This window comes from Cupressus sempervirens, chromosome 10, assembly GCF_028749045.1.
Source record: "Cupressus sempervirens isolate cs-2001-9-10 chromosome 10, ASM2874904v1, whole genome shotgun sequence".
Lineage (NCBI taxonomy): Eukaryota > Viridiplantae > Streptophyta > Pinopsida > Cupressales > Cupressaceae > Cupressus > Cupressus sempervirens.
The window spans coordinates 498,940,286-498,960,828 of record NC_143127.1 but is presented as its reverse complement, the minus strand read 5'-3'; the positions used below and the strand labels follow the sequence as shown (position 1 = coordinate 498,960,828).

At 36.7% G+C, this 20,543-nt stretch overlaps 1 protein-coding gene across 3 annotated transcripts in view; it reads right to left on the bottom strand.

The window, feature by feature from the left end:
- Nucleotides 1-20,543, bottom strand: part of LOC149534845 (NADH:ubiquinone oxidoreductase, 17.2kDa subunit) — a 188,892-nt gene that overhangs the window by 69,833 nt on the left and 98,516 nt on the right. For all 3 annotated transcript variants that reach the window (XM_089805579.1, XM_089805580.1, XM_089805578.1), the window contains one exon: nucleotides 972-1,043. In XM_089805579.1, coding sequence (XP_089661705.1) covers nucleotides 972-1,043 — 72 coding nt within the window. The remainder of the gene's footprint in view (nucleotides 1-971; nucleotides 1,044-20,543) is intronic.

The window sequence follows — 20,543 nt, the reverse complement described above, 5'->3', positions numbered from 1 at the left end:
CTGAGTGGCTCAACAAAAGTTGAACGACAATGCAGTGGAGGCTTGCTGTCAACTCACATGTTTCGCCTATGCGTTTCATGTGTAATCCTAGAGTTGATGGTGTTGATCTAATAGTGGATTGCTTGAGTAGAAGCTATCTTTGGGTGGCCATCGATTCCAAAAGCAGTAATTGAAATAAACGAAGTTTTCAATTTACATATTTTCAGTTTCACCATTTTTTAGTACATATTCAAAATTCTCTTACATGTTGACATAAACTTCTCATGCTAATTTAATTAATGTAAAGGTTCGATTCAAATTTAATGAAGGAAAACTAAGTCCAATCCATTAAATTTCAGATTAATTATATAGCAATGGTAAATCTACATGATTTTTATCTATATCAAATATTGTTGATTTCAATGCATTCATACTTAAAGCTTTACCTACATTTTGTATTATATGTTCATGTTTATGGCAATTCACTTCTATGAATAAAATTCTTCTGAATAATACAAAACAGAAATGCCTCATCTGTTCCACATATCACCAAATAGAAAATACTATAACTCATGACTATAACCATCTTGCAATGCTTGACTCCAAGATAACGGAATGGTCAACTATTATGGCAAGTTAGTGGCATACAAGTATAGTTTCAGTTAGAACTTAACAATAAGTCAAGCAAACTACTTAATAGTGCATGTGCGTTTTGTTTGGAACTTTGGTGACTTGTCAAAAATGAAAATCAATTTGGTAGAAGCTAAGCATGTGTGCTCCCCATTATTCAGAATACCAGCTAATGCACAAAATATTTACTAATTGAATTGCATGTGTATTGCACAACTTAGTATTTTAAAGCTAAGTACCATTTACAAAATTCTATTTCAGTTGACCCTAGGTATTATAAAGAACTTGCTTCTCTATCATTTATTACTTTCTTCTTAATCGTACAGATCATCCAAAGCATACAAAATAATAATAAATCATACCTTCATGGTGTGTAACAGAAGCATCACTGAATTGTTGAATAAGCTTTTCCAAGTTTGGTGGACCAACATCACCTGTGGAGGAGGAAACAATATCAGTTTTCATTTAAATAACAAGCATCTATACTGAACAAAAGTTTGAGAATAACTACTCATGAGCACCCTTCAGCTCTAACAACCTGTCTTGTGTAAATTAATTATTTTACAATAAGTGTAATGTCCCCACTTTAGTAGTTGACCAAGTGTGTGTGCGTTAGTCTAGTTCTACATGGTCCCGAGGGCTAACGAAGGGTTTAAAGGTATCCTGGAGTGTTTTGGCCTAGTTATCTCCAGTTTGGGCCAATAAAGAGTTGATTTACTCAATCTCGGGCATAGTTACTATTTTTAGTAAGTCAACAAGACACAAGGGAGGCTAGTTTTGGTGATTGGATTTGATACTCCTCGGCGAGAGTTTTCCGACGAGCCATCACTCGTGCTATTCGGAGTCTGATAGCTAATATATTTTTATGCCTAAAGTATTATTAAAGTAATAGTTAATTTAGTTGTAAAATATTGAAGTGTTACTTTATTATTAAATTTTATGGGAATGTGTGCAAATCAAAGGGGCACCTAAGGGAGACATAAGTAAATATTTTAATATGTTTTATATTGCACAACTTTTGTCCCACATTGCTCATGTGAGTTGAGTCAACCCTTGGAGAAAGAATAAAAGTGAGCGTTAGTGGCTTCATCGGCAAGGTTGAATACGAGGAGAAATCGATGTGTGAGTTACAGATCCACTCTTGGCATTAGAGGACATCTATCCTCTCTTGGGACATACATCATTCCCTTGGAGTTTGGCCTTTGGAATTCATTGCTATCAGCTTAATTAACAGGCCGCCTGGGCGCACTTCCAACTATAGGCAGATTAGGTGTTTGCTAATATCCTCCCCACTTCTTGTCCAATGCTTATGCCATTCTGAATGGATGATTTTTATCAAGATCATGGACTGATTGAAGACAAATTATACTGAAGCGCCGCACTATTCACGTTACTGTAGTGCAGCACTGTAGCGTGACACTATTCACATCACTATAGCACAGCACTATTCATGTTACTATAGCAACAAGATGGGAAGTCATTACTGGAACATTATGTTATAATGCTGGAGTAATTAGTGAGTTGAAAAGTTTGCTATGTGTTTGATTTTATAAGTTTTGAAAATAATATTATTTCAGCAGGTAGTTCAATCTTCAGTTTGCATATTATTATAAATTCCTTCTTGTTCATGTTATGTGATTTCAAATCTATACAAAGACATAAACCAAACAACATTTTATTTTTGGAACCATAAAGGGGTTTAAACATTAAAGGGAGAAATAAAGAGTTGGATGAAAATTATTTGACTAAATTCCTATCAGCAATTGGTTTAGTTTTTGGGCATTTCTAGGGTGTCCCTTATTATTTGCTCCCAACAAGAGTGGGAACAAAAAAAACAAAACAAACAAATGCACAATCAAGGCATTCAAAGGCACCATTTTTTTTACTACATCATGTCCCACGTATGAGAAGGGAAACAAAACTTGCAGCAGTTCAGTCACTTCAATGCCACAAAAACAAACAAATAGTTTATGTTAGAAATTATCTACTTTTGATCATTATTGAGAAAGCAAGTATCAGTGAAAACATTATTGTGTTGCTATCTCAAGATCGTACCCAAGGAAAATAAACACTTTGTTAACAAATGTTTGAATAATTAGTGAACTTATTTACCTACTAATGTACTAGTAATACAATTATTTTTCTATTTTTACTTTGGGTTATGGTTGATGTTTGCATATGGTATGCTTTGGCAGTTATTGTCAACTGACACATCATGGCCAATCCTATGTTCATCTCAAAGTAACAAGACTTCGACCCGGCTCAAACTCGGCAAAGGTAACTTGACTCGTGACCCAGCTCGAACTCACCAGTGACTCGGCAAAGTGAAAAAAACTTCGAAATTTTAAGATTTTTTAGGATTTAAAGAACATTCCATGCACCCATTATTGAATAAAGCTTAAAGACAATAACATCATGAAATAGAAGGTAATTTGATCACAATGCACATACTTAAACATACATCAATTACATAAGTACAAAAGTAAATTGCTAAATACTAAATAGCAGCTAAAAGAAATAGACAAGTAAAATATAGATATATAAAATGATAAATCTGTGAAACCCATCAAAATGTATATCAAATCCATGAAATCCAACACATCAATAGTCATCATCAAATGTTCCAAATTCCAATCATATGTTAAGTTAAACAAAAAGTTAAAACAAGACCATAGCTATGGCTCGTATTCCTCATCCTCATCCTCATCCTCATCCCCAACCTCAACCTCAGGCTCAGTATAATCTATAAAATGCCTCTTAGTAAGGCCTCTAGGTAGGTCTTGGATGACTAATTAGCCATAGCATCAGCCTGTGAGGTGTCTCTAGGATCAACTGTAGTCTCTGCCAGTGCCTGTGAGGTGCCACTAAGAACAATTGTAGCTCTCTAGTCCTCTACTACCATAGCCACAGCCTCAGCCTCTCTATCTGCCTCGTCAACCCACTCTAAGTCCTCAACATCAAAGATAGGATCAGTAGCCTTAGTGATCCACTCAGACTCTGGATCAACCTCCTCTAGAGTAATCAGAGAGGTGTCACTATCCAAAATCTCCCTGGTTCTAATGTACAGGTTGTAATGCACAAAGACTAGCTTATTCATTTTCTCTACAGACAACTTGTTATGCCTCATTGAGTGGATGTTCTTAAACATGCTCCAATTGCACTCACATCCGAAAGCGCTACTTGGCTGACTCATTATGCAAATGGCGATTTGCTGAAGGTTTTTGGTTGCAGATTCAAAAATTTGCCACCATGTATCTAAATTTTGAAAAAAGGAAAAAAAAAACAATATTAGTCTCATTTCAAGGTTTGAACTTTAAAGTTAGAAATTTAGAAACTAGATTGTACAAGGCTTTAAGCTGCAATTTTTACCTGGCTACAATTTTGTACTACCTTTACAAATTTGACTTGAAAAAATGGGCCCTGTTGCCTTATTATAGGCATCTATCTCAAGCAATATATATGTGGCATTAGTGGTCATCTTCAATATCACAATGTATAGGCCACTAAGAACGTCCTCATTGTTAAAACTAGAGCCCAGAAATGTCCTTGAAAATAACCAGCAAAAAGAAAGAGATAGAACTGTAACAAAGAACACCAGAAATATCTTGGGAAAACCCTTTGAGAATGAAGGGAAAAACCCAGCCACACAACACAAATATATCTTTATTGATAATGAAATTTTCAAGTGTACAATATCCTTTGCTTGATGTGAATATATAACAATAGGGGAGACTCTTCACATTAGAATTGAAGGTCTCTTGAGATTCTCATGACTCCTATAATTAATTATAACTCTTCGAATATTCATGCCTCAATGCATGTGAATGACACATGTCATTTACATTTACTATTACAAATTAAACTTACGTGTCCTTTTCAGCAGAAAATGACAATAACGGTAATAATGTCCAGATTTGGAGAGATAAAGATCTCTATCAAAGCTACAAACTTTAACACTCATTTGCCTTGAAATTTTCACAAAAACAGTTGCCAAATTGAGGTAATAGGCTACTATGTGGATGGGCTTATGAAGCTGATTTTGCCATCTCCTATCAATTATGTCCCAAATAGGGCCATACTTGTCCTCTACTACTACATATTTGGCTCTAATAGCCTCCTTGGCCCTATCCATGCCCTCATATATGTAGCCCATAGCGGGCTTCTCCCCATCAAAAACTCATAGGATGGCTTCAATGTAATGTTTCGTTCGTCGCTTGTGCCAGATAGCCAGTCACAGAACACTGAATGGCCATATGGAACGAACTATAGAAAGGTCGTAATGAAGGAAGGTATGGACCTATAATGTTCCCTTTAGAGTGGTCATTTAATGCCCCCTCTCACCAAGGTTATAAAGTGAAGATTAAATTAATATTATGAATTAAAAAGAAAATTATAAACATAATATTAAATAATTGAGTGACTTCAAAAGTTAATTAATTAAAGTTAGTTTAATCTATAATGGTTAGAACTGCTTGAAGGGAAAAATAACAATATACAAATGTCATTGATGTTAGTGTCAATCATCATTTAAATATTATACCATTTGTTATCATTTTATGTGTTAAACTAGCATTTCACAAGATAAAAACCGGGAATACTATCTTTGTTGGTTCAAGGCCTAACCTAGATGGCCTTGGAAGATTCGGCCAGAATCTTCAAAACAAACTAATAGAGATTTTTAATATTATAAGTGTTAAAGAATCACAAACATTCAAAGGTATTTGTAGAAATGGTTCTTCTGTTCATTATATTTAAATATATGATTATTGTTCATATATGAATATATGAGAGTTCCTATTATTATTGTAATACAAATGGCCACTGCCTGATATGCCTACAAATATCAGATTGAGAGTTCCCTATTATACTTTTGGGTTATTTAATGTGGAAGTTGGTGGATACTGTGTGATACTTTGATTTATTACTCTCTCCATGGGACAGGCATAGCATTCACAATGGTAATGAAACTGAATGTGTTTATGTCTGCAAAGAAGATAGAAGTTGAATGCAACGCATAGAGAAAGGAGTTCTATGTGGTTATGAGCAAACAAAAGACTCTACGGAGACAATGGTAAATATATTTTCTCGGCAATAGAGAAAATGCAGCGATTCATTCACACTGTTTGAATAGTCAACAAAGTACATTAGCAGTCTGGATATGAGTCTAACAAATCTTTGAGGATCTTCTATTAGCCATTCCTACAAATGGAGCATTCTATCATCGCATTTGTAGAACCCACAGCATAGCATCCCCGCCCAATGTTAGGGAGCAACAGTGGAGGGCTGGTAGAAATCTGAGCAAAGTTTATGTACGATACCCTTCTTCATTCACATGCTCCATTGGGATATTGTGCTGGTAAAAATATTAGCAACATTTTTGTATAGCTTCACTCTTCATTCATGTATCTTGTTGGGACATTCAACAAGGACATTCTAAGAGCAATACAATCACCGCAAACAATAACATAAATGCTTTGTCCAGATAGTCAACAACGGCAAGTTTTATTACACATGGAATTCACCTTTGACAACCTTGGGTTATCGAATATTATTGCGAGGGCCACCTAAAGCAGGGAGTTCAGGCCAAAGAGAGTGAACTTCTGGATATCTTTTCACACAAGACTTTAAGTGTAATGTCCCCTTTTGGGACATTAGAAAATTTAAGGACATATTCATATGATATTAAAATTGACTATGGGAGCAGGGATTCAAATTATAAAAGGTCAATTTAACTTTATAAAGTGGGCTAGAAACGACAAGGAGAGATAAGACGAAAAGCCAGGAAAGGAGTTGAGGAGTTATGGCTGTGAGGATAAAAGGAGAAGAGACTCGTTCATTTGGCATGTTTGATTTATGATTCAAATTTTAGTTTCTTTTGCGAGAGTTATTTGGAAAGCTTCAGCTTTCAGCCAATGTTAGGACGTAGCCCCTCGTGCCGGCAGACAATGGATGCAAACCCATTGTCCATGGAGACATCACTTTAGGTGTCTCCTATATGCTTACAAGTTCTCTTAGTGTTCCAATTTGACTATAAAATTGTGTTTAAGATTGAATTTTGAATGTGCGTTATTATATTGCTATTGTATAATGCAATAACATGTTTTAGGGAATTTTATGAGAGTTTACTAGTTTTATACTGTTGGTTTGTAACACATTTTCATATCCTTGAATCCTAAACATTATTTTGAGAAAGAACGGGTTAATATCTATTGGAAAATCTATTGGTTTCTATTGTTGTTTCGTAATTCATCTGCCTACTTTTTAGTTTTGAATATATTTTTGAGGAAGGAATTGGGTCTATATCCGTTTGGGATATTACAGTGGTATTAGAGCCATGCATCCTGCCATCCTCTAAGGTAATTGATTTTATCAAATCTGGAAAAGAATCAAAACTAACGGGGAGTTTGTGCTGCTCTTTGAAGACTGATATATATAATTATTTGAGCTCATATTCTGTGAACTTTACCGAAGGGTTGATTCATAAAGTTTACTGCCTTGAACAATATCGGTTGAATTCTGGAAACAGATTTATGAAGTTGGAGATCTCTAATATTGTCGTGGAAGAATATTTGTTTGGGCAGATATTTGATGGTCAATGTATTTTTCCTACAGGCCCATGTTTATTGTTTCTAATACTATATGCAAAGAAAATTATGTCAGGCAGCCTTTGGTATTGATTAATATTATGAAGTGGCAGGATATTCAGATTTGAAGGACTATAATGAGTATTAAAAAATAGGGAAAATGGTTCGCGAACCCCCATCATGGTATTCGGCAAATATAAATATTGTAGTAGTTGCCGTAAATTATATTTGCTAAAGAATTCTTCAGCACTTGCATAACTAATTTCTGAAGCCATATTGCCGTATGAATAATCAAGAAGTAGAGGACAAGCTTGCGGGAGGTATACAAGTACGTTAGCAATAAGAAGCATCAACTGAATCACGTGCTATAAGTCTAGTAGAAACGTTAGCAAGGAAAGCTCCAGTCCACTAGTTAACATCTACCTTGCGTGTTTAGGAGGGAGCTCGACATTGAGGTTGACGGTTTGTGCAGGTGAAGCTGAGTTTCATAGAGGTGTCCGCTGGAAACTATAGATGTTGCAGAGCATGAACATGCACCGATTCTATGTCTAGGCAGCAAGTGCAACATCCATCTCATGTGAGTGGCACCAGTCGGTTGTCCAAACCATCATTGTCCACGACATACCTTGAACCGAGGACCCTACGTCAATGGCAAGTCATAAATTCAGGAGAAAATAATAGTTTGCAATTAACACCAAGCTGAAAGTAATGAATTCTTGGTTGGAATTGCTAATTCTTTCAACAGTAGAGGTTGGAAATAAATTGTATCTAAACTTCCATCGAAGGCTTAGTTATATGTGAAAATACCAATGGAACTCATATTGTATGCTTACCACATCGAGACCTTGTTTGTTGTTGCATTTCTGTCGTTATATGAAGGAGGAGTAATCTCATTACTGTGGTGAGATATTCAGAAGAATTTAGAGTTACCGGTCGTATCAGAGGGCAATATTGGGTGGGAGACTAATTTGTTGCTAATGTAACATGACGTCTTTCATTTAATTTCAGAGTTTTGCTAGGCATTACTCTTGGAACTTCAAAAATTATGGGACGCAAATTTATTAAAGGGAGAAATCATTTGGATGGTCTACTATAGTCTTCCACATAAGATGGTTCATCTTCTCATCTACAATTCCGACAAAGCTACCACATCTGTAAGACAAAAACCGTTTTATCTTGCTAATTGCTTATCATTCAAGTGACTTAGCATTAGGCGACAAGAACCATAAAACAATCTTTATCACTAGACGAAATTTCTTGTTTGGGCTATTACATTCTAGTAATTTGGAAGTAAATAATTCACTGTATTAGCATGCTAAGTTGCAGACAACAATATTGTTCAATTATCAATTCAAACCAAATAGTCATCATCACTATTGAAGCAATTCAACAGCCATCTACAATTCCGGCAAAGCTACCACACCCGTTCAGTTATCAATTTGAACCAAATAGAGTGGTGGCGAACCTAAGTCATTGAATATGCCAGAACTTTTTCTTTTGGAAGCATCGAAAGCGTTTTGAGCAGCATCGGTTTTTCTTTGTTGCTAGAAGAAGTTATTACATTTATATAAAAATTTCCTAAGTTATCTCTAGATGTCAATATAACCGTTATTGTTGAAATCCAAAATACAAGGTGACTACAACAGAATCATTGAGTAGTGCAAAACTACAAACGGACAATCTGAATAGGTGTATCATAACTGTTATTGGAATAAGTGTTGTGGAGATTACTAGCAGATAGGGAAGTGTAGTTCGAACTCCGAATGGAAAAGTTTCTTATCAATCGCGTAACACGAAGGATGTCGCTATAGAAATGTTGAACATGAATGAAAGGTATCTTTTCATGGATGGGAAAAAGCTGGCTGCAGTTATTTCTGGGCAGGGTCTATTGGGGTATCTTTGCAAGTAATCAAACAAGAAAATAATCAGAAGCAGAGAGTGCACATAACATATAAATTGCCATGAAGTGTAGATCGTGAAATTCAACAACTTGGCCGTACACATAGATCCAACCAAGCTTCTACTCCAGAATATAGATTAGTTTTTACGAATCTGGGCAAGAGTTATTGAGTATGAAGAAATATATTTCTAAAGTTGATTCTAGGTTGCACCAATATGATATTATTCATTCAAATCAATAATGATATCTATCGGGGAACAAGCGGACAGTTGTGAGTGCAAGGAGGAACCTTGGAGGTGTGCATTTAGTAAGGAAGATTTCCTTGATGAGTATCATCCAAGCATTACAAAGGACACAGACAGTCATTTGTACAAAGAAATGTAGGCAGCAGATCTTTCAAAATCTCCAGTTTCAATTGGGTAGAAACGAAGATCATCTCCTATGCCACATCTGAACTCTTCGAACTTAAGAACATCTTACCTTGAACAGCTAGCTAGCTATTCATGGCAGGAGATGCTTGGAGTCATCAGGTATTAGATTGAGCAGCAATGACACTGATTTGGATTTGAGGCCAGTGCCAACAATGTTAAACTCTAATTTGCAAACTAGAAAGTGTACGATGGTGTTTAATGCTGAGTTTTTGGGGTCAAATGTATGAAATGGTAACCACATTAACCCCTTCACAACAAAATGTTTGACAAAATGAATCTAGGGGAAACAATAAGATCTTGGTAAAGATTAGCAGAGATCTTGGAGAGGCTCTCGTGTAGGGAATAAAGATCTTCTAAGCAGCGTGTAATTTCAGTAATTACATTTGGTGTAACAGGTGAGCACTTTTAAACATTCACTTCCACAAGCAAGTAGTCTACCTTTGGGAAAAATACAGGGCTAGGATAAAATCATGAAAAATATTATGAAGCAACAAGAATAGTTAACCCAGAATTTTGAACTTGACATAAGAGCAGAGGTACTCGATATCTATAGAGAGTATAAAATATTTCCTACCCAAGTTCAGAATGACTTATTGTTCAGTGATTACATGGATTTTTCATCCAAAGTAGCAAAATAAGACTAATATGGCAAAAAGGAAGTATTCGAAATTGGTTCAAGATCTCCTCGCAAAAGACTCGGGCAAAAATGTGTATGAAGATTTTCCAACAAACCAAAATCATCTAATAGAGGGTATTGAACAAGAAGAGCAGTCAACTACCATTGATTTGCAGCCTTCTCGTTATCGCGTAGATGTTACGCAAGGTGCAAGTTTCTACGTTGGTGAATTGGAGGTTAGCTTTGACAAGAAGGTTGATGAGGTCAGTTGCACACAAGGTAATAGCAAATTGGGGTATTTGTATGATGAGTCTTATATACAAATGATAACATGGTAACACTTTGGTCTTTGCATACAAATTAAGAGAACGGGGGGAAGAACGAAAGATCCCTGATAGATGCCCTTGCTGATCTGTTGTAGTTTTTAAATTAATAAACTATATTTTCCTGTGATTTCTTTGATGGTCTTTGAGAATAGACAAAAGTTGCAGAAGGTTTTGTTTTTGTTTTGTGCTTTTTGATAGTTTTCACAATAGTAATGAATAATGAACAATAAACATGAGAGGAGACTAAAAATAAATAAGAATATAGAGCCAAATCAGAATTGCTATAAATCGTACCAAGCAGATTTCTGATTTATAAAGCCAAATAATAAATCCAATGCAGTTCCAATGAGCTTACATCCAATAATGATGCCAAACTACTGCAAATGGCAGCCATAAGACTGCAATGAATCACGTTCCAACTGAAAGAATCAATCTGTAACGCTGAAACCATAAATCTGCAACCTAAATCCACAATAAAGAATGGTGTACTCTATCCCTGATAGCAACGTACACTGTCTGAAGAATCCAATGCCAATAACTGCTGAGGGCTACGTCCCAGCCAATCCAGAACCTGGGGTTTGTGTCCCAGATGAAGAATTGCTCTCTCAGAGCCAATTCACAAAAACAAGTTTTTCAATATGCAAAAGATAATAAGAAATTAGGTCTCCATCTCCTTATATCCCCTTCCAATTGTAAATTGAACCCTAAAGGGAAATTACACTTTGCCCTTTAAATAAAATATAATAAAATAACATTTTCCCAATTAAAGTCATTCATGCTATAGGAAAAACATTACTTTATTAAAATTTCATAGCTGAAGGCACCAAAATGTCTACAGATAGTAAAAATCATGTATAATAATTCGAGACCTTTCCAACGAGCTATAACACATAGGTGTACCTGATCAACTGAAGCCAAAATCCCCTTATTACTCCAAAATGGTTATATTATTAACCTTATTTTAATTTATTTAATCACCAACTTAGGAAACATTAAAATATATTAAAATATTTCCCAAATGGTCCCAAAAGGCCCAAAATGACCAATCAAACATGAATCTGACCTTGTCACCTGTCTGTGACTGATGCAGAACAAGATGGATCAACTGGCAGTCCATCCCTAAAATCTAGGGATGCTCCTAAAAAGTAGGAGACAGCCCCAATCAACCAAAATTGAGTCCCAATGACTCCCCCACTGTGTGCACCTCTGAGAGAACTGTCACTGAACTGGGAGTTCCTCCTAAAAAATAGGAGATGCACTCTAAGTCTCCAAAACGTTTGTCGAGGTCTCCAAATGCCTCCTAGACCACTCCTAGTCAATCCCTACAAATTAGGAATCCCTCCTAAATTGTAGGAAACTGTTGTCTACTGCTCCAAACTACTTGGGAAGCTCATGCATGACTCTCAAAGCCCCTGGGTTGGTTCCCTCTATGCTCTGTTGGCCTATGAGAACCAGATAATAGACCAACCTTGCTAAAAATGTTGTCACTGAGGAAGGGCAGAAATTGGGGACATGACAGTCCTCCCTTCCCAAAGATCGCTTGTCCTCAAGCAATGTCAATCCAACTCCACAAACATTAGACAAGTCCATACCATAACCAAGAATGATCCCAGGGTCCCAAGCCATCCTGGAAGGTTTGTAGTTCCATCTTCTAGAAACACTGTCCTACACTGCACCCAAACAAGTAGCCTCATGAAAACCCCCTGAAGGAAGAGCAATCAAATACTGTACCAACTCTGTCAACTCCTCAATGAATTGCTCTCTGAAAGAACCAAACTGAAACACTAAAGGCGGAAACTCTAGTAAGCCTACATTGGATTCCACATCCTCAACTACTGAACTGCAAATCCAAGTGATTCCAGGATTCCAAATCCACCTCAAAAGGGAACCACCATGCTGACGCTTCGTCACTCTGATATAAATATTAGTGAACCACAAGTTGTAAAGCAATTCATTAGGACCTTGAAGCATCAATGTATCAATGAGACCAAGGCCCGGATCCCAAACCAAAATACCAAATGTACTGAATGAGATGAAGAAGTATCTCAACCGCACTCCATGAAACATACATACAATGAAGCAGACCAGCAAGGTGTGAAAGTGAACTCCCATAAACCAGTATTCCAACCCACATGACCACCTAACAATGCTGCTATAATTCTGACCAGCAACTCGAATGATATCATAGAGGTCATCATACCAATTCCAAACAACAAATGTCCCAAAGAAACACTCCTCAATGCCCTCATACTGAATCATGGATGTAGTCAATGCCAAGTCAAGTAGTAAATGATTCCGGCTTGGACAGCCACTAGTCCATAAAGAATCGAAGACTATGGAATCACCAATCAACAAGGATACCACTGCCATATCAATGGATGTAGATGACAAACTCGACGATGAAGTATGTATGCCATCATGAGAAAAACCAAAGCATGTCTCATTTGTACCCAACATTGTAGGATTATCAATTCCTGAATCCCATATCGATCTGAGAAATGTTGCTCCACCCAACCACTGCGCTATTCTGATGTAAACATCTATATACCAAAAGTGAAGCAACTCAATATGAATCCACTGAAGAAATGCCCGACACATGTTGATACCAAGATCCCAAATCTTTGCACTAACACATCCCTCCAGCATGTTGATACTCATTATGTTGTTGTTGTGAAACTGTACCTCATCCAACCAACTAAGAACTTCACTCCAAATGAAACCACAATTACTACCAACAACCAATGTTGTTAGGAATTCACAAATGAGCAAATCATCGGCAAGAAAAGTTTGTTGAATACTTTTTCAACTCTTCCAAATAGCTGTTGCAACTTTACGTATATTTTCACAAATTAGTGTGCCTTCATTAAAGGTTGTTAAGTAAATGTTTTGTTTAACAATGTAACCAACGAAGTCCCTTATATTCTGATCTTGAAAGCCCAATGTAATATTTAAAAAGTCTGAATCTTCAATCAAAAGGTACATCGCTGCCCTATCATATGGAAGAGGTGATAAACCCATTGATGATTGAGAGATGTTTCTAATTCTCAACAGAGACAGGCTCTTTGTGGCTGGTCCACTAGGTATGCAACTTAATATGTCATCAACTCTTGGTAGGGAAGGATCAACTTCACACTTGAACACCCCAACTTGAATGTAACTAACCCAAGGTTCAGAGTTTGACTCATGAGATGAAAGAGAATTGCTGTTCAAAGTCAGAAAATCAGAAGTATGTTCATACCTTTCCACAATGTTTTTGCGGTCTTCTCTTGCCTCTCCTTCCAAGGTAGGTGACTCCTCTAAAGGTGCTGGTCCATGGGGTGTGTTCAAACGAATATAACATGTCCCATTAACTGCCTTAGCTGCCCAAAATCTGATCCATACCTCTATCTCCATAACTGATATGTTTTCCATTACTAACAAACTCCAAGGTGTAGTATGCCAAACAAACCAAACATTATCAAAATGCAATATCTTCTTAGTAAGCAGCCTCTTAGTCTCCCTAATCATCTCTTTAAGACAAGATGCTTCATATGATTTTAACAATTGTCCTTCCATTGTAGATGATGCATGACTAACCAAATCAGAATCAATAATGTTCCATTCCACACAAATGAAAATAAGACACGTGGCTGGTCCATCAAGTGTGAAACTAATATCATCATTGTTTGGAGCCTTTAAAGGGCTCTTTAAAAGCGGAACGTCATAAACTTCATGATGCAAATTAGACCAAACTGACTTTTCTAAATCATAACTCTTTTCCTCTTCACACATCTCAACATGCTCTTCTTGTGGACTTACCTCAAGAAGCTCTTCCCTTGTATGCTCAACATCCTCACTTTCTTCCCTTGGAAGAAATAAGGATCTAATGTATGACTCTCTTTGTCTTCTTGCATTATCAAGCTGATTGCATCTTTCCTTGACCTCTTGTAAGTGTTGTCTTGCTTGGGCAGCAAGCATCTTGGCCTTCTTAGCTCTATGTGACCATCCATTGCACGTCTCTTGAGCCTTTCTCACATCTTCTAAGGTGGGGTAAACACAATCAAAACCTTTATGGTTTGAATCCACAATATAAATCTCATGTGCAACACACTTAACCTGAGTACCATCATAGGAAGACTCAACAACCTCATTACCTTCATGTGAAAAGGATGATACCACATGACTAGAGCTACTATTGCAAAAATTAGAATGGGGATCAGACCTTGGAGACATGCTTTCAGCATCCTTAATGGACTGATCCATGATTGTAATCTCTTCCATTTTGTGATCAACTTGATGAATCAATGGTGTGCTATGTGTCTCCTCCTGATCTAGAGTTATTTCTTCTTTAGGAATCCCACATGATAACTGATTTTTGTTTTTCATAGGCTGCAACTCAAATGATAACACATCTTCATGCCTTTCTTCTGCATACCCTGCAAGTGACTGATCCATTATGGTGTTTTTATCATGAACATGGATAGGTTGACACAAATCTCCTTTCTCACATGAAAACATATCATCAACTATGGCATGGTATTCCTTTTTTGCAAGCTTAACCTTATGACAAATTTTTGGATGCATGTCAATGTAATCTTTGAAATGGAAGTTCTCCCTAACATATTGAGGAAGAGTATTATACTCCTCAAGTATGCTAATTACTTCCGTTTTCCTGTCTAGTGGCAATGGATCCTTTCTAAAAAAAGATGATGATCCACTAGCATGTCCAAATTTCTTTGACATAGAATCATTGAACTGCTGCAATTGAAGCTTGAATTTTTGTTGTGACTGTTCCCATTCTTTCCATAGGGTTATATCTCTTAACAATTTTGCCATAATGAACTACCACGCTGACCAACGGAAACTAACATGCCAGAGCAAAAATCGACCTTGTACTGCTAATATGAATTATCAAAACTTTTGATCCAATATCCAAATGCCAAAATGAATTATCAAAATTTTTTAGCCAATACCCAGATGCTGAAATGAATTATCAAAACCTTTTATCCAATACCCAGATGCCAAAATAACTTTTAAGCCAGTACCCAAATGCTGAAATGAATTATCAAAATTTTTTATCCAATACCCAGATGTCAAAATCTGTTGTGACAATTTCTCACAAACCCTACAGGCTAGCAGAATGTAGGCTCTGATACCACTGATAGATCCCTAATAGATGCCCTTGCTGATCTGTTGTAGTTTTTAAATTAATAAACTATATTTTCCTGTGATTTCTTTGATGGTCTTTGAGAATAAACAAAAGTTGCAGAAGGTTTTGTTTTTGTTTTGTGCTTTTTGATAGTTTTCACAATAGCATAGTTCCAAGAATCACGGCAATTCATGCGATTCACGCGATTCGGCGATTCGATTCAAGCCAAACGATTTTTTGTGAATCGGTGAATCGAATCAGCGATAAAGGGTTTATGAAATAAGTTACTCACTAAATTTCAAGGGTTTTTTAAATTTTCCGATTCATGGCCGATTCGATTCCGATTCATGGCCGATTCACGATTTGATTCGGCCTTGCCGATTTCGATCCGATTCCGATTCTTGTTACTTTGCACAATAGTAATGAATAATGAACAATAAACATGAGAGGAGACTAAAAATAAATAAGAACATAGAGCCAAATCAGAATTGCTATAAATCGTACCAGGCAGATTTCTGATTTATAAAGCCAAATAATAAATCCAATGCAATTCCAATGAGCTTACATCCAACAATGATGCCAAACTGCTGCAAATGGCAGCCGTAAGACTGCAATGAATCACGTTCCAGCTGAAAGAATCAATCTGTAATGCTAAAACCATAAATCTGCAACCTGAATCCACAATAAAGAATGGTGTACTCTATCCCTGATAGCAACGCACACTGTCTGAAGAATCCAATGCCAATAACTGCTGAGGGCTACGTCCCAGCCAGTCCAGAACCTGGGGTTTGCGTCCTAGATGAAGAATTGCTCTCTCAGAGCCAATTCACAAAAACAAGTTTTTTCAATATGCAAAAGATAATAAGAAATTAGGTCTCCATCTCCTTATATCCCCTTCCAATTGTAAATTGAACCCTAAAGGGAAATTACACTTTGCCCTTTAAATAAAATATAATAAAATAACATTTTCCCAATTAAAGTCATCCATGCTATAGGAAAAACATTACTTTATTAAAATTCCATAGCTGAAGGCACCAAAAAGTCTACAGATTGTAAAAATCATGTATAATAATTCGAGACCTTTCCAACAAGCTATAACACATAGGTGTACCTGATCAACTGAAGCCAAAATCCCCTTATTACTCCAAAATGGTTATATTATTAACCTTATTTTAATTTATTTAATCACCAACTTAGGAAATATTTAAAATTATTAAAATATTTCCCAAATGGTCCCAAAAGGCCCAAAATGACCAATCAAACATGAATCTGACCTTGTCACCTGTCTGTGACTGATGCCGAACAAGATGGGTCAACTGGCAGTCCATCCCTAAAATCTAGGGATGCTCCTAAAAAGTAGGAGACAGCCCCAATCAACCAAAATTGAGTCCCAATGACTCCCCTACTGTGTGCACCTCTGAGAGAACTGTCACTGAACTGAGAGTTCCTCCTAAAAAATAGGAGATGCACTCTAAGTCTCCAAAACGTTTGCCGAGGTCTCCAAATGCCTCCTAGACCACTCTTAGTCAATCCCTACAAATTAGGAATCCCTCCTAAATTGTAGGAAACTGTTGTCTACTGCTCCAAACTACTTGGGAAGCTCATGCATGACTCTCAAAGCCCCTGGGTTGGTTCCCTCTATGCTCTGTTGGCCTATGAGAACCAGAGAATAGACCAACCTTGCTAAAAATGTTATCACTAAGGAAGGGCAGAAATTGGGGACATGACAAAGAAGGCCTATGATTGTGATGAACCATATATCTCTTATGACCATGATATGAATTCAAAGGAACAATCCAAGATGACACTACAAGACGATGAATCGCTTCAACATGATAACAATGAAATGCATACTTTAAAGAACTAGTTAAAGGTTAGTGAAGACATAGTTGTGGCATCTTTGGTACGTTATTTACAGCACTCACAAGATGGTTGAGGATCTCTATAGGAAGGCTCAAAGGGAAGTGGAAGGAGATTGGCTTGTTGCTAATTTGCAAGTAGTCAAAACAGCTCTTGAAACTAGGAAATCAGATTCTTTGTGTTTGCTTTCCGACACGGATTATATTCTTAAGGTTGCTAGAATATATGTTGATCAGTTGAATAAAGAAAGGAATGAGATTATGGAACTCAACAGGGAGTTTAAGTATGCTCATGACGCATTGGATGAGACTTAGGTTTCTCTTTAGGAAGCAGAAGATCAGGTTAGGATAACAAATCATTTTTAGGAACACGAGGGTAAAGAGAGCTAGTAGTTTTTCCAAGAGAAAATTGAGGAACTTGATAGCATTCAGCAGACTTATGACTTGGACAATTATCCTAAAAGACCAAGTAACAAATTTTTAGATCACATTTAACTTATAAACAACCCCATATTTGAAGTGCATGCTGATTGGATTTCTGATTAGCCTCCTTTGAGATAAACGAGGGCACTCCTTTTGATTGTAATGAAGAGGATGATCCAGACTTGAGGATTTTGGATCCAGTTACAGTTCCTAGGGGTGAAACCTGGTCACAGGATGTAGTGGTGAATTGACTACTATCACTTATCATTTGATCAGTCCAAATATGGTTCCCGATTTCAACTCACACAGGAGTTGGATGGATTTCCTACATCGGCCATTGAATAGATCTTGAAGGAGAGTTGATGAGAATTATGTTTCAATTGGAAGGAATGGGTCTTCAGCTTCATTCTTATTCATAGTACCTATGTACCCAGAGGTTCTCCAAATTGATGACAATAGTATGGTATTTGATGTGCCTGTGGTGTTATTTATAGTTTTTGAGCAGCTTTTTTCTTACATCATCTATTTCGAGGATCGTCACCATCTACTAGGTTATACATAGCTCATTGATACATTTCTACCTCATCATATCAGCTGGTTATGACAATAGGGTTTGGGATCCAAGTGTTGACCATATGTATCTATGGTTTGCTGAGGATTTTGTTGTAATTCTACTCAGTTTGAGATTGGATGCGATGATGATTAGAGTGGTCCAACCTACAAATGCAGCGATATTTCATAGATTAACATGGAATCCAGGGATTTGGTTGATGGATGGGTTGCAGTTTGACACCTTGCTTCACAGTGTAGTAGGATTTGTTTTCAAATTGAGCTACAGAGTTCCCTACATATTAATATGGGATCCTGGTATTGATTGCTTGAGGACAAGCAATTTCGAGGAGGGGAGCTTTGTAATGTCCCCTTTTGGGACATTACAAAATTTAAGGACATATTCATATGATATTAAAATTGACTATGACAACAGGGATTCAAATTATAAAAGGTCAATTTAACTTTATAAAGTGGGCTAAAAATGACAAGGAGAGATAAGACAAAAATTTAGGAAGGGAGTTGAAGAGTCACATCTATAAGGATAAATGGAGAAGGGACTCGTTCATTTGGCACGTTTGAATTATGATTCAAATTTCAGTTTCTCTCTTGCGAGAGTTATTTGGAAAGCTTCAGCTTTCAACTAGTGTGAGGACGTAGCCCCTCGTGCCGGCAGACAGTGGACACAAACCCATTGTCCATGGAGACATCATTTCAGGTGTCTAGCATGCGCTTATAGGTTCTTCTCTTAGTGTTCCAATCTAACAGTAACATTGTGTTTAAGATTGGATTTGAATGCGGGTTATTGTATTCTGTTGTGTAATGCAATAACATGTTTTAGGGAATTTTATGAGAGTTTACTGGTTTTATACTGTTGGTTTGTAACGCATTTTCATATGTTTGAATCCTAAACATTATTTTGAGAAAGAACAAGTTAATATGTATTGGAGAATCTACTGGTTTCTATTGTTGTTTCATAATTCATCTGCCTTTTTTTAAGTTCAGAATATATTTTTGAGGAAGGAATTGGGTCTATATCCATTTGGGATACTACACTAAGAGTTTAGTGCAATCTAATTCTAGGTAACTCCTAGTGCAGCTTGAACACTTACAGCAATCTGTATTCCAGCATCTACATCTCCCAAAGGGAATTTGAACCATAGCGGATAAGTGGATAAAGATTTTGAAAATACTGGGTCTTTATTTCATCCACTATTATTTTGTTAGAGAAATTGACTCTGCAATGTACATGATTTGAATCCACTAATAGGAGACTAATCATAGTTACTGTCCAATAGGCTGTGAATGAATACATACTAGTGCAATCAGTTGGCTGCTGAACTTCACTATTATTACAGCTACACAAGATTTCAAATCACTCAACAATGCAATCTGAAACTGTCAAGCAGTAAAGTTGTTTGACAAACTTTTTGAAGGAGTAAAGTAAGAATTTTGACAAGAATCTTTAGGGGATTTTTCAGTTTTGATCCGACCTCTTAAAGGGCCCATCAATTTATCCATGATTAAGACAAGTAGTCTTCTCTCTGACATACAAGTGACCATCACAGAGAGCCTTTGAAATTCGACGATATAGATGTCAACTGTACCCCGTTGTCTTAGTTGTGCTAACTCCTTGAAATGGGGTTCCAGGTCTCTCTTGTCAAACCTCTCTATAATTTTTGTAAATTAAGCATATAAGGTGATTTGATTGAATTATCACATTGGCCATGGCCCATTATTACCACCATTATTGTTTTTGCACAAACATTTATTCCTAGTTGACAAGCCATCATTTCTGTTCATAACTCTAGATGTTGGTTCTGTTGTTATGCCCTTTGCTCAGCAACTTTACCCTTTGACTACTGTCTCAAGTAAACTCAAAAACCTATCTTCCCCGTTATCACTGGCACTCCATTCAGCCATATTGATCTTCCTTGGTCCACTACTTCATCAAAATTTTAGGATTGCTTGCCCTATTGCGTGACCTCTCATGTAAAACCCAAAATGCTGGAAGCTGTTTCATTTTACAGAACCTGTGTAAGCTGTCACTGTTTCCTCATTTGTCTATTAGAACTTATTCTGTTTTTCACTTAACAAAGGCCCAGTGGGACACGATCA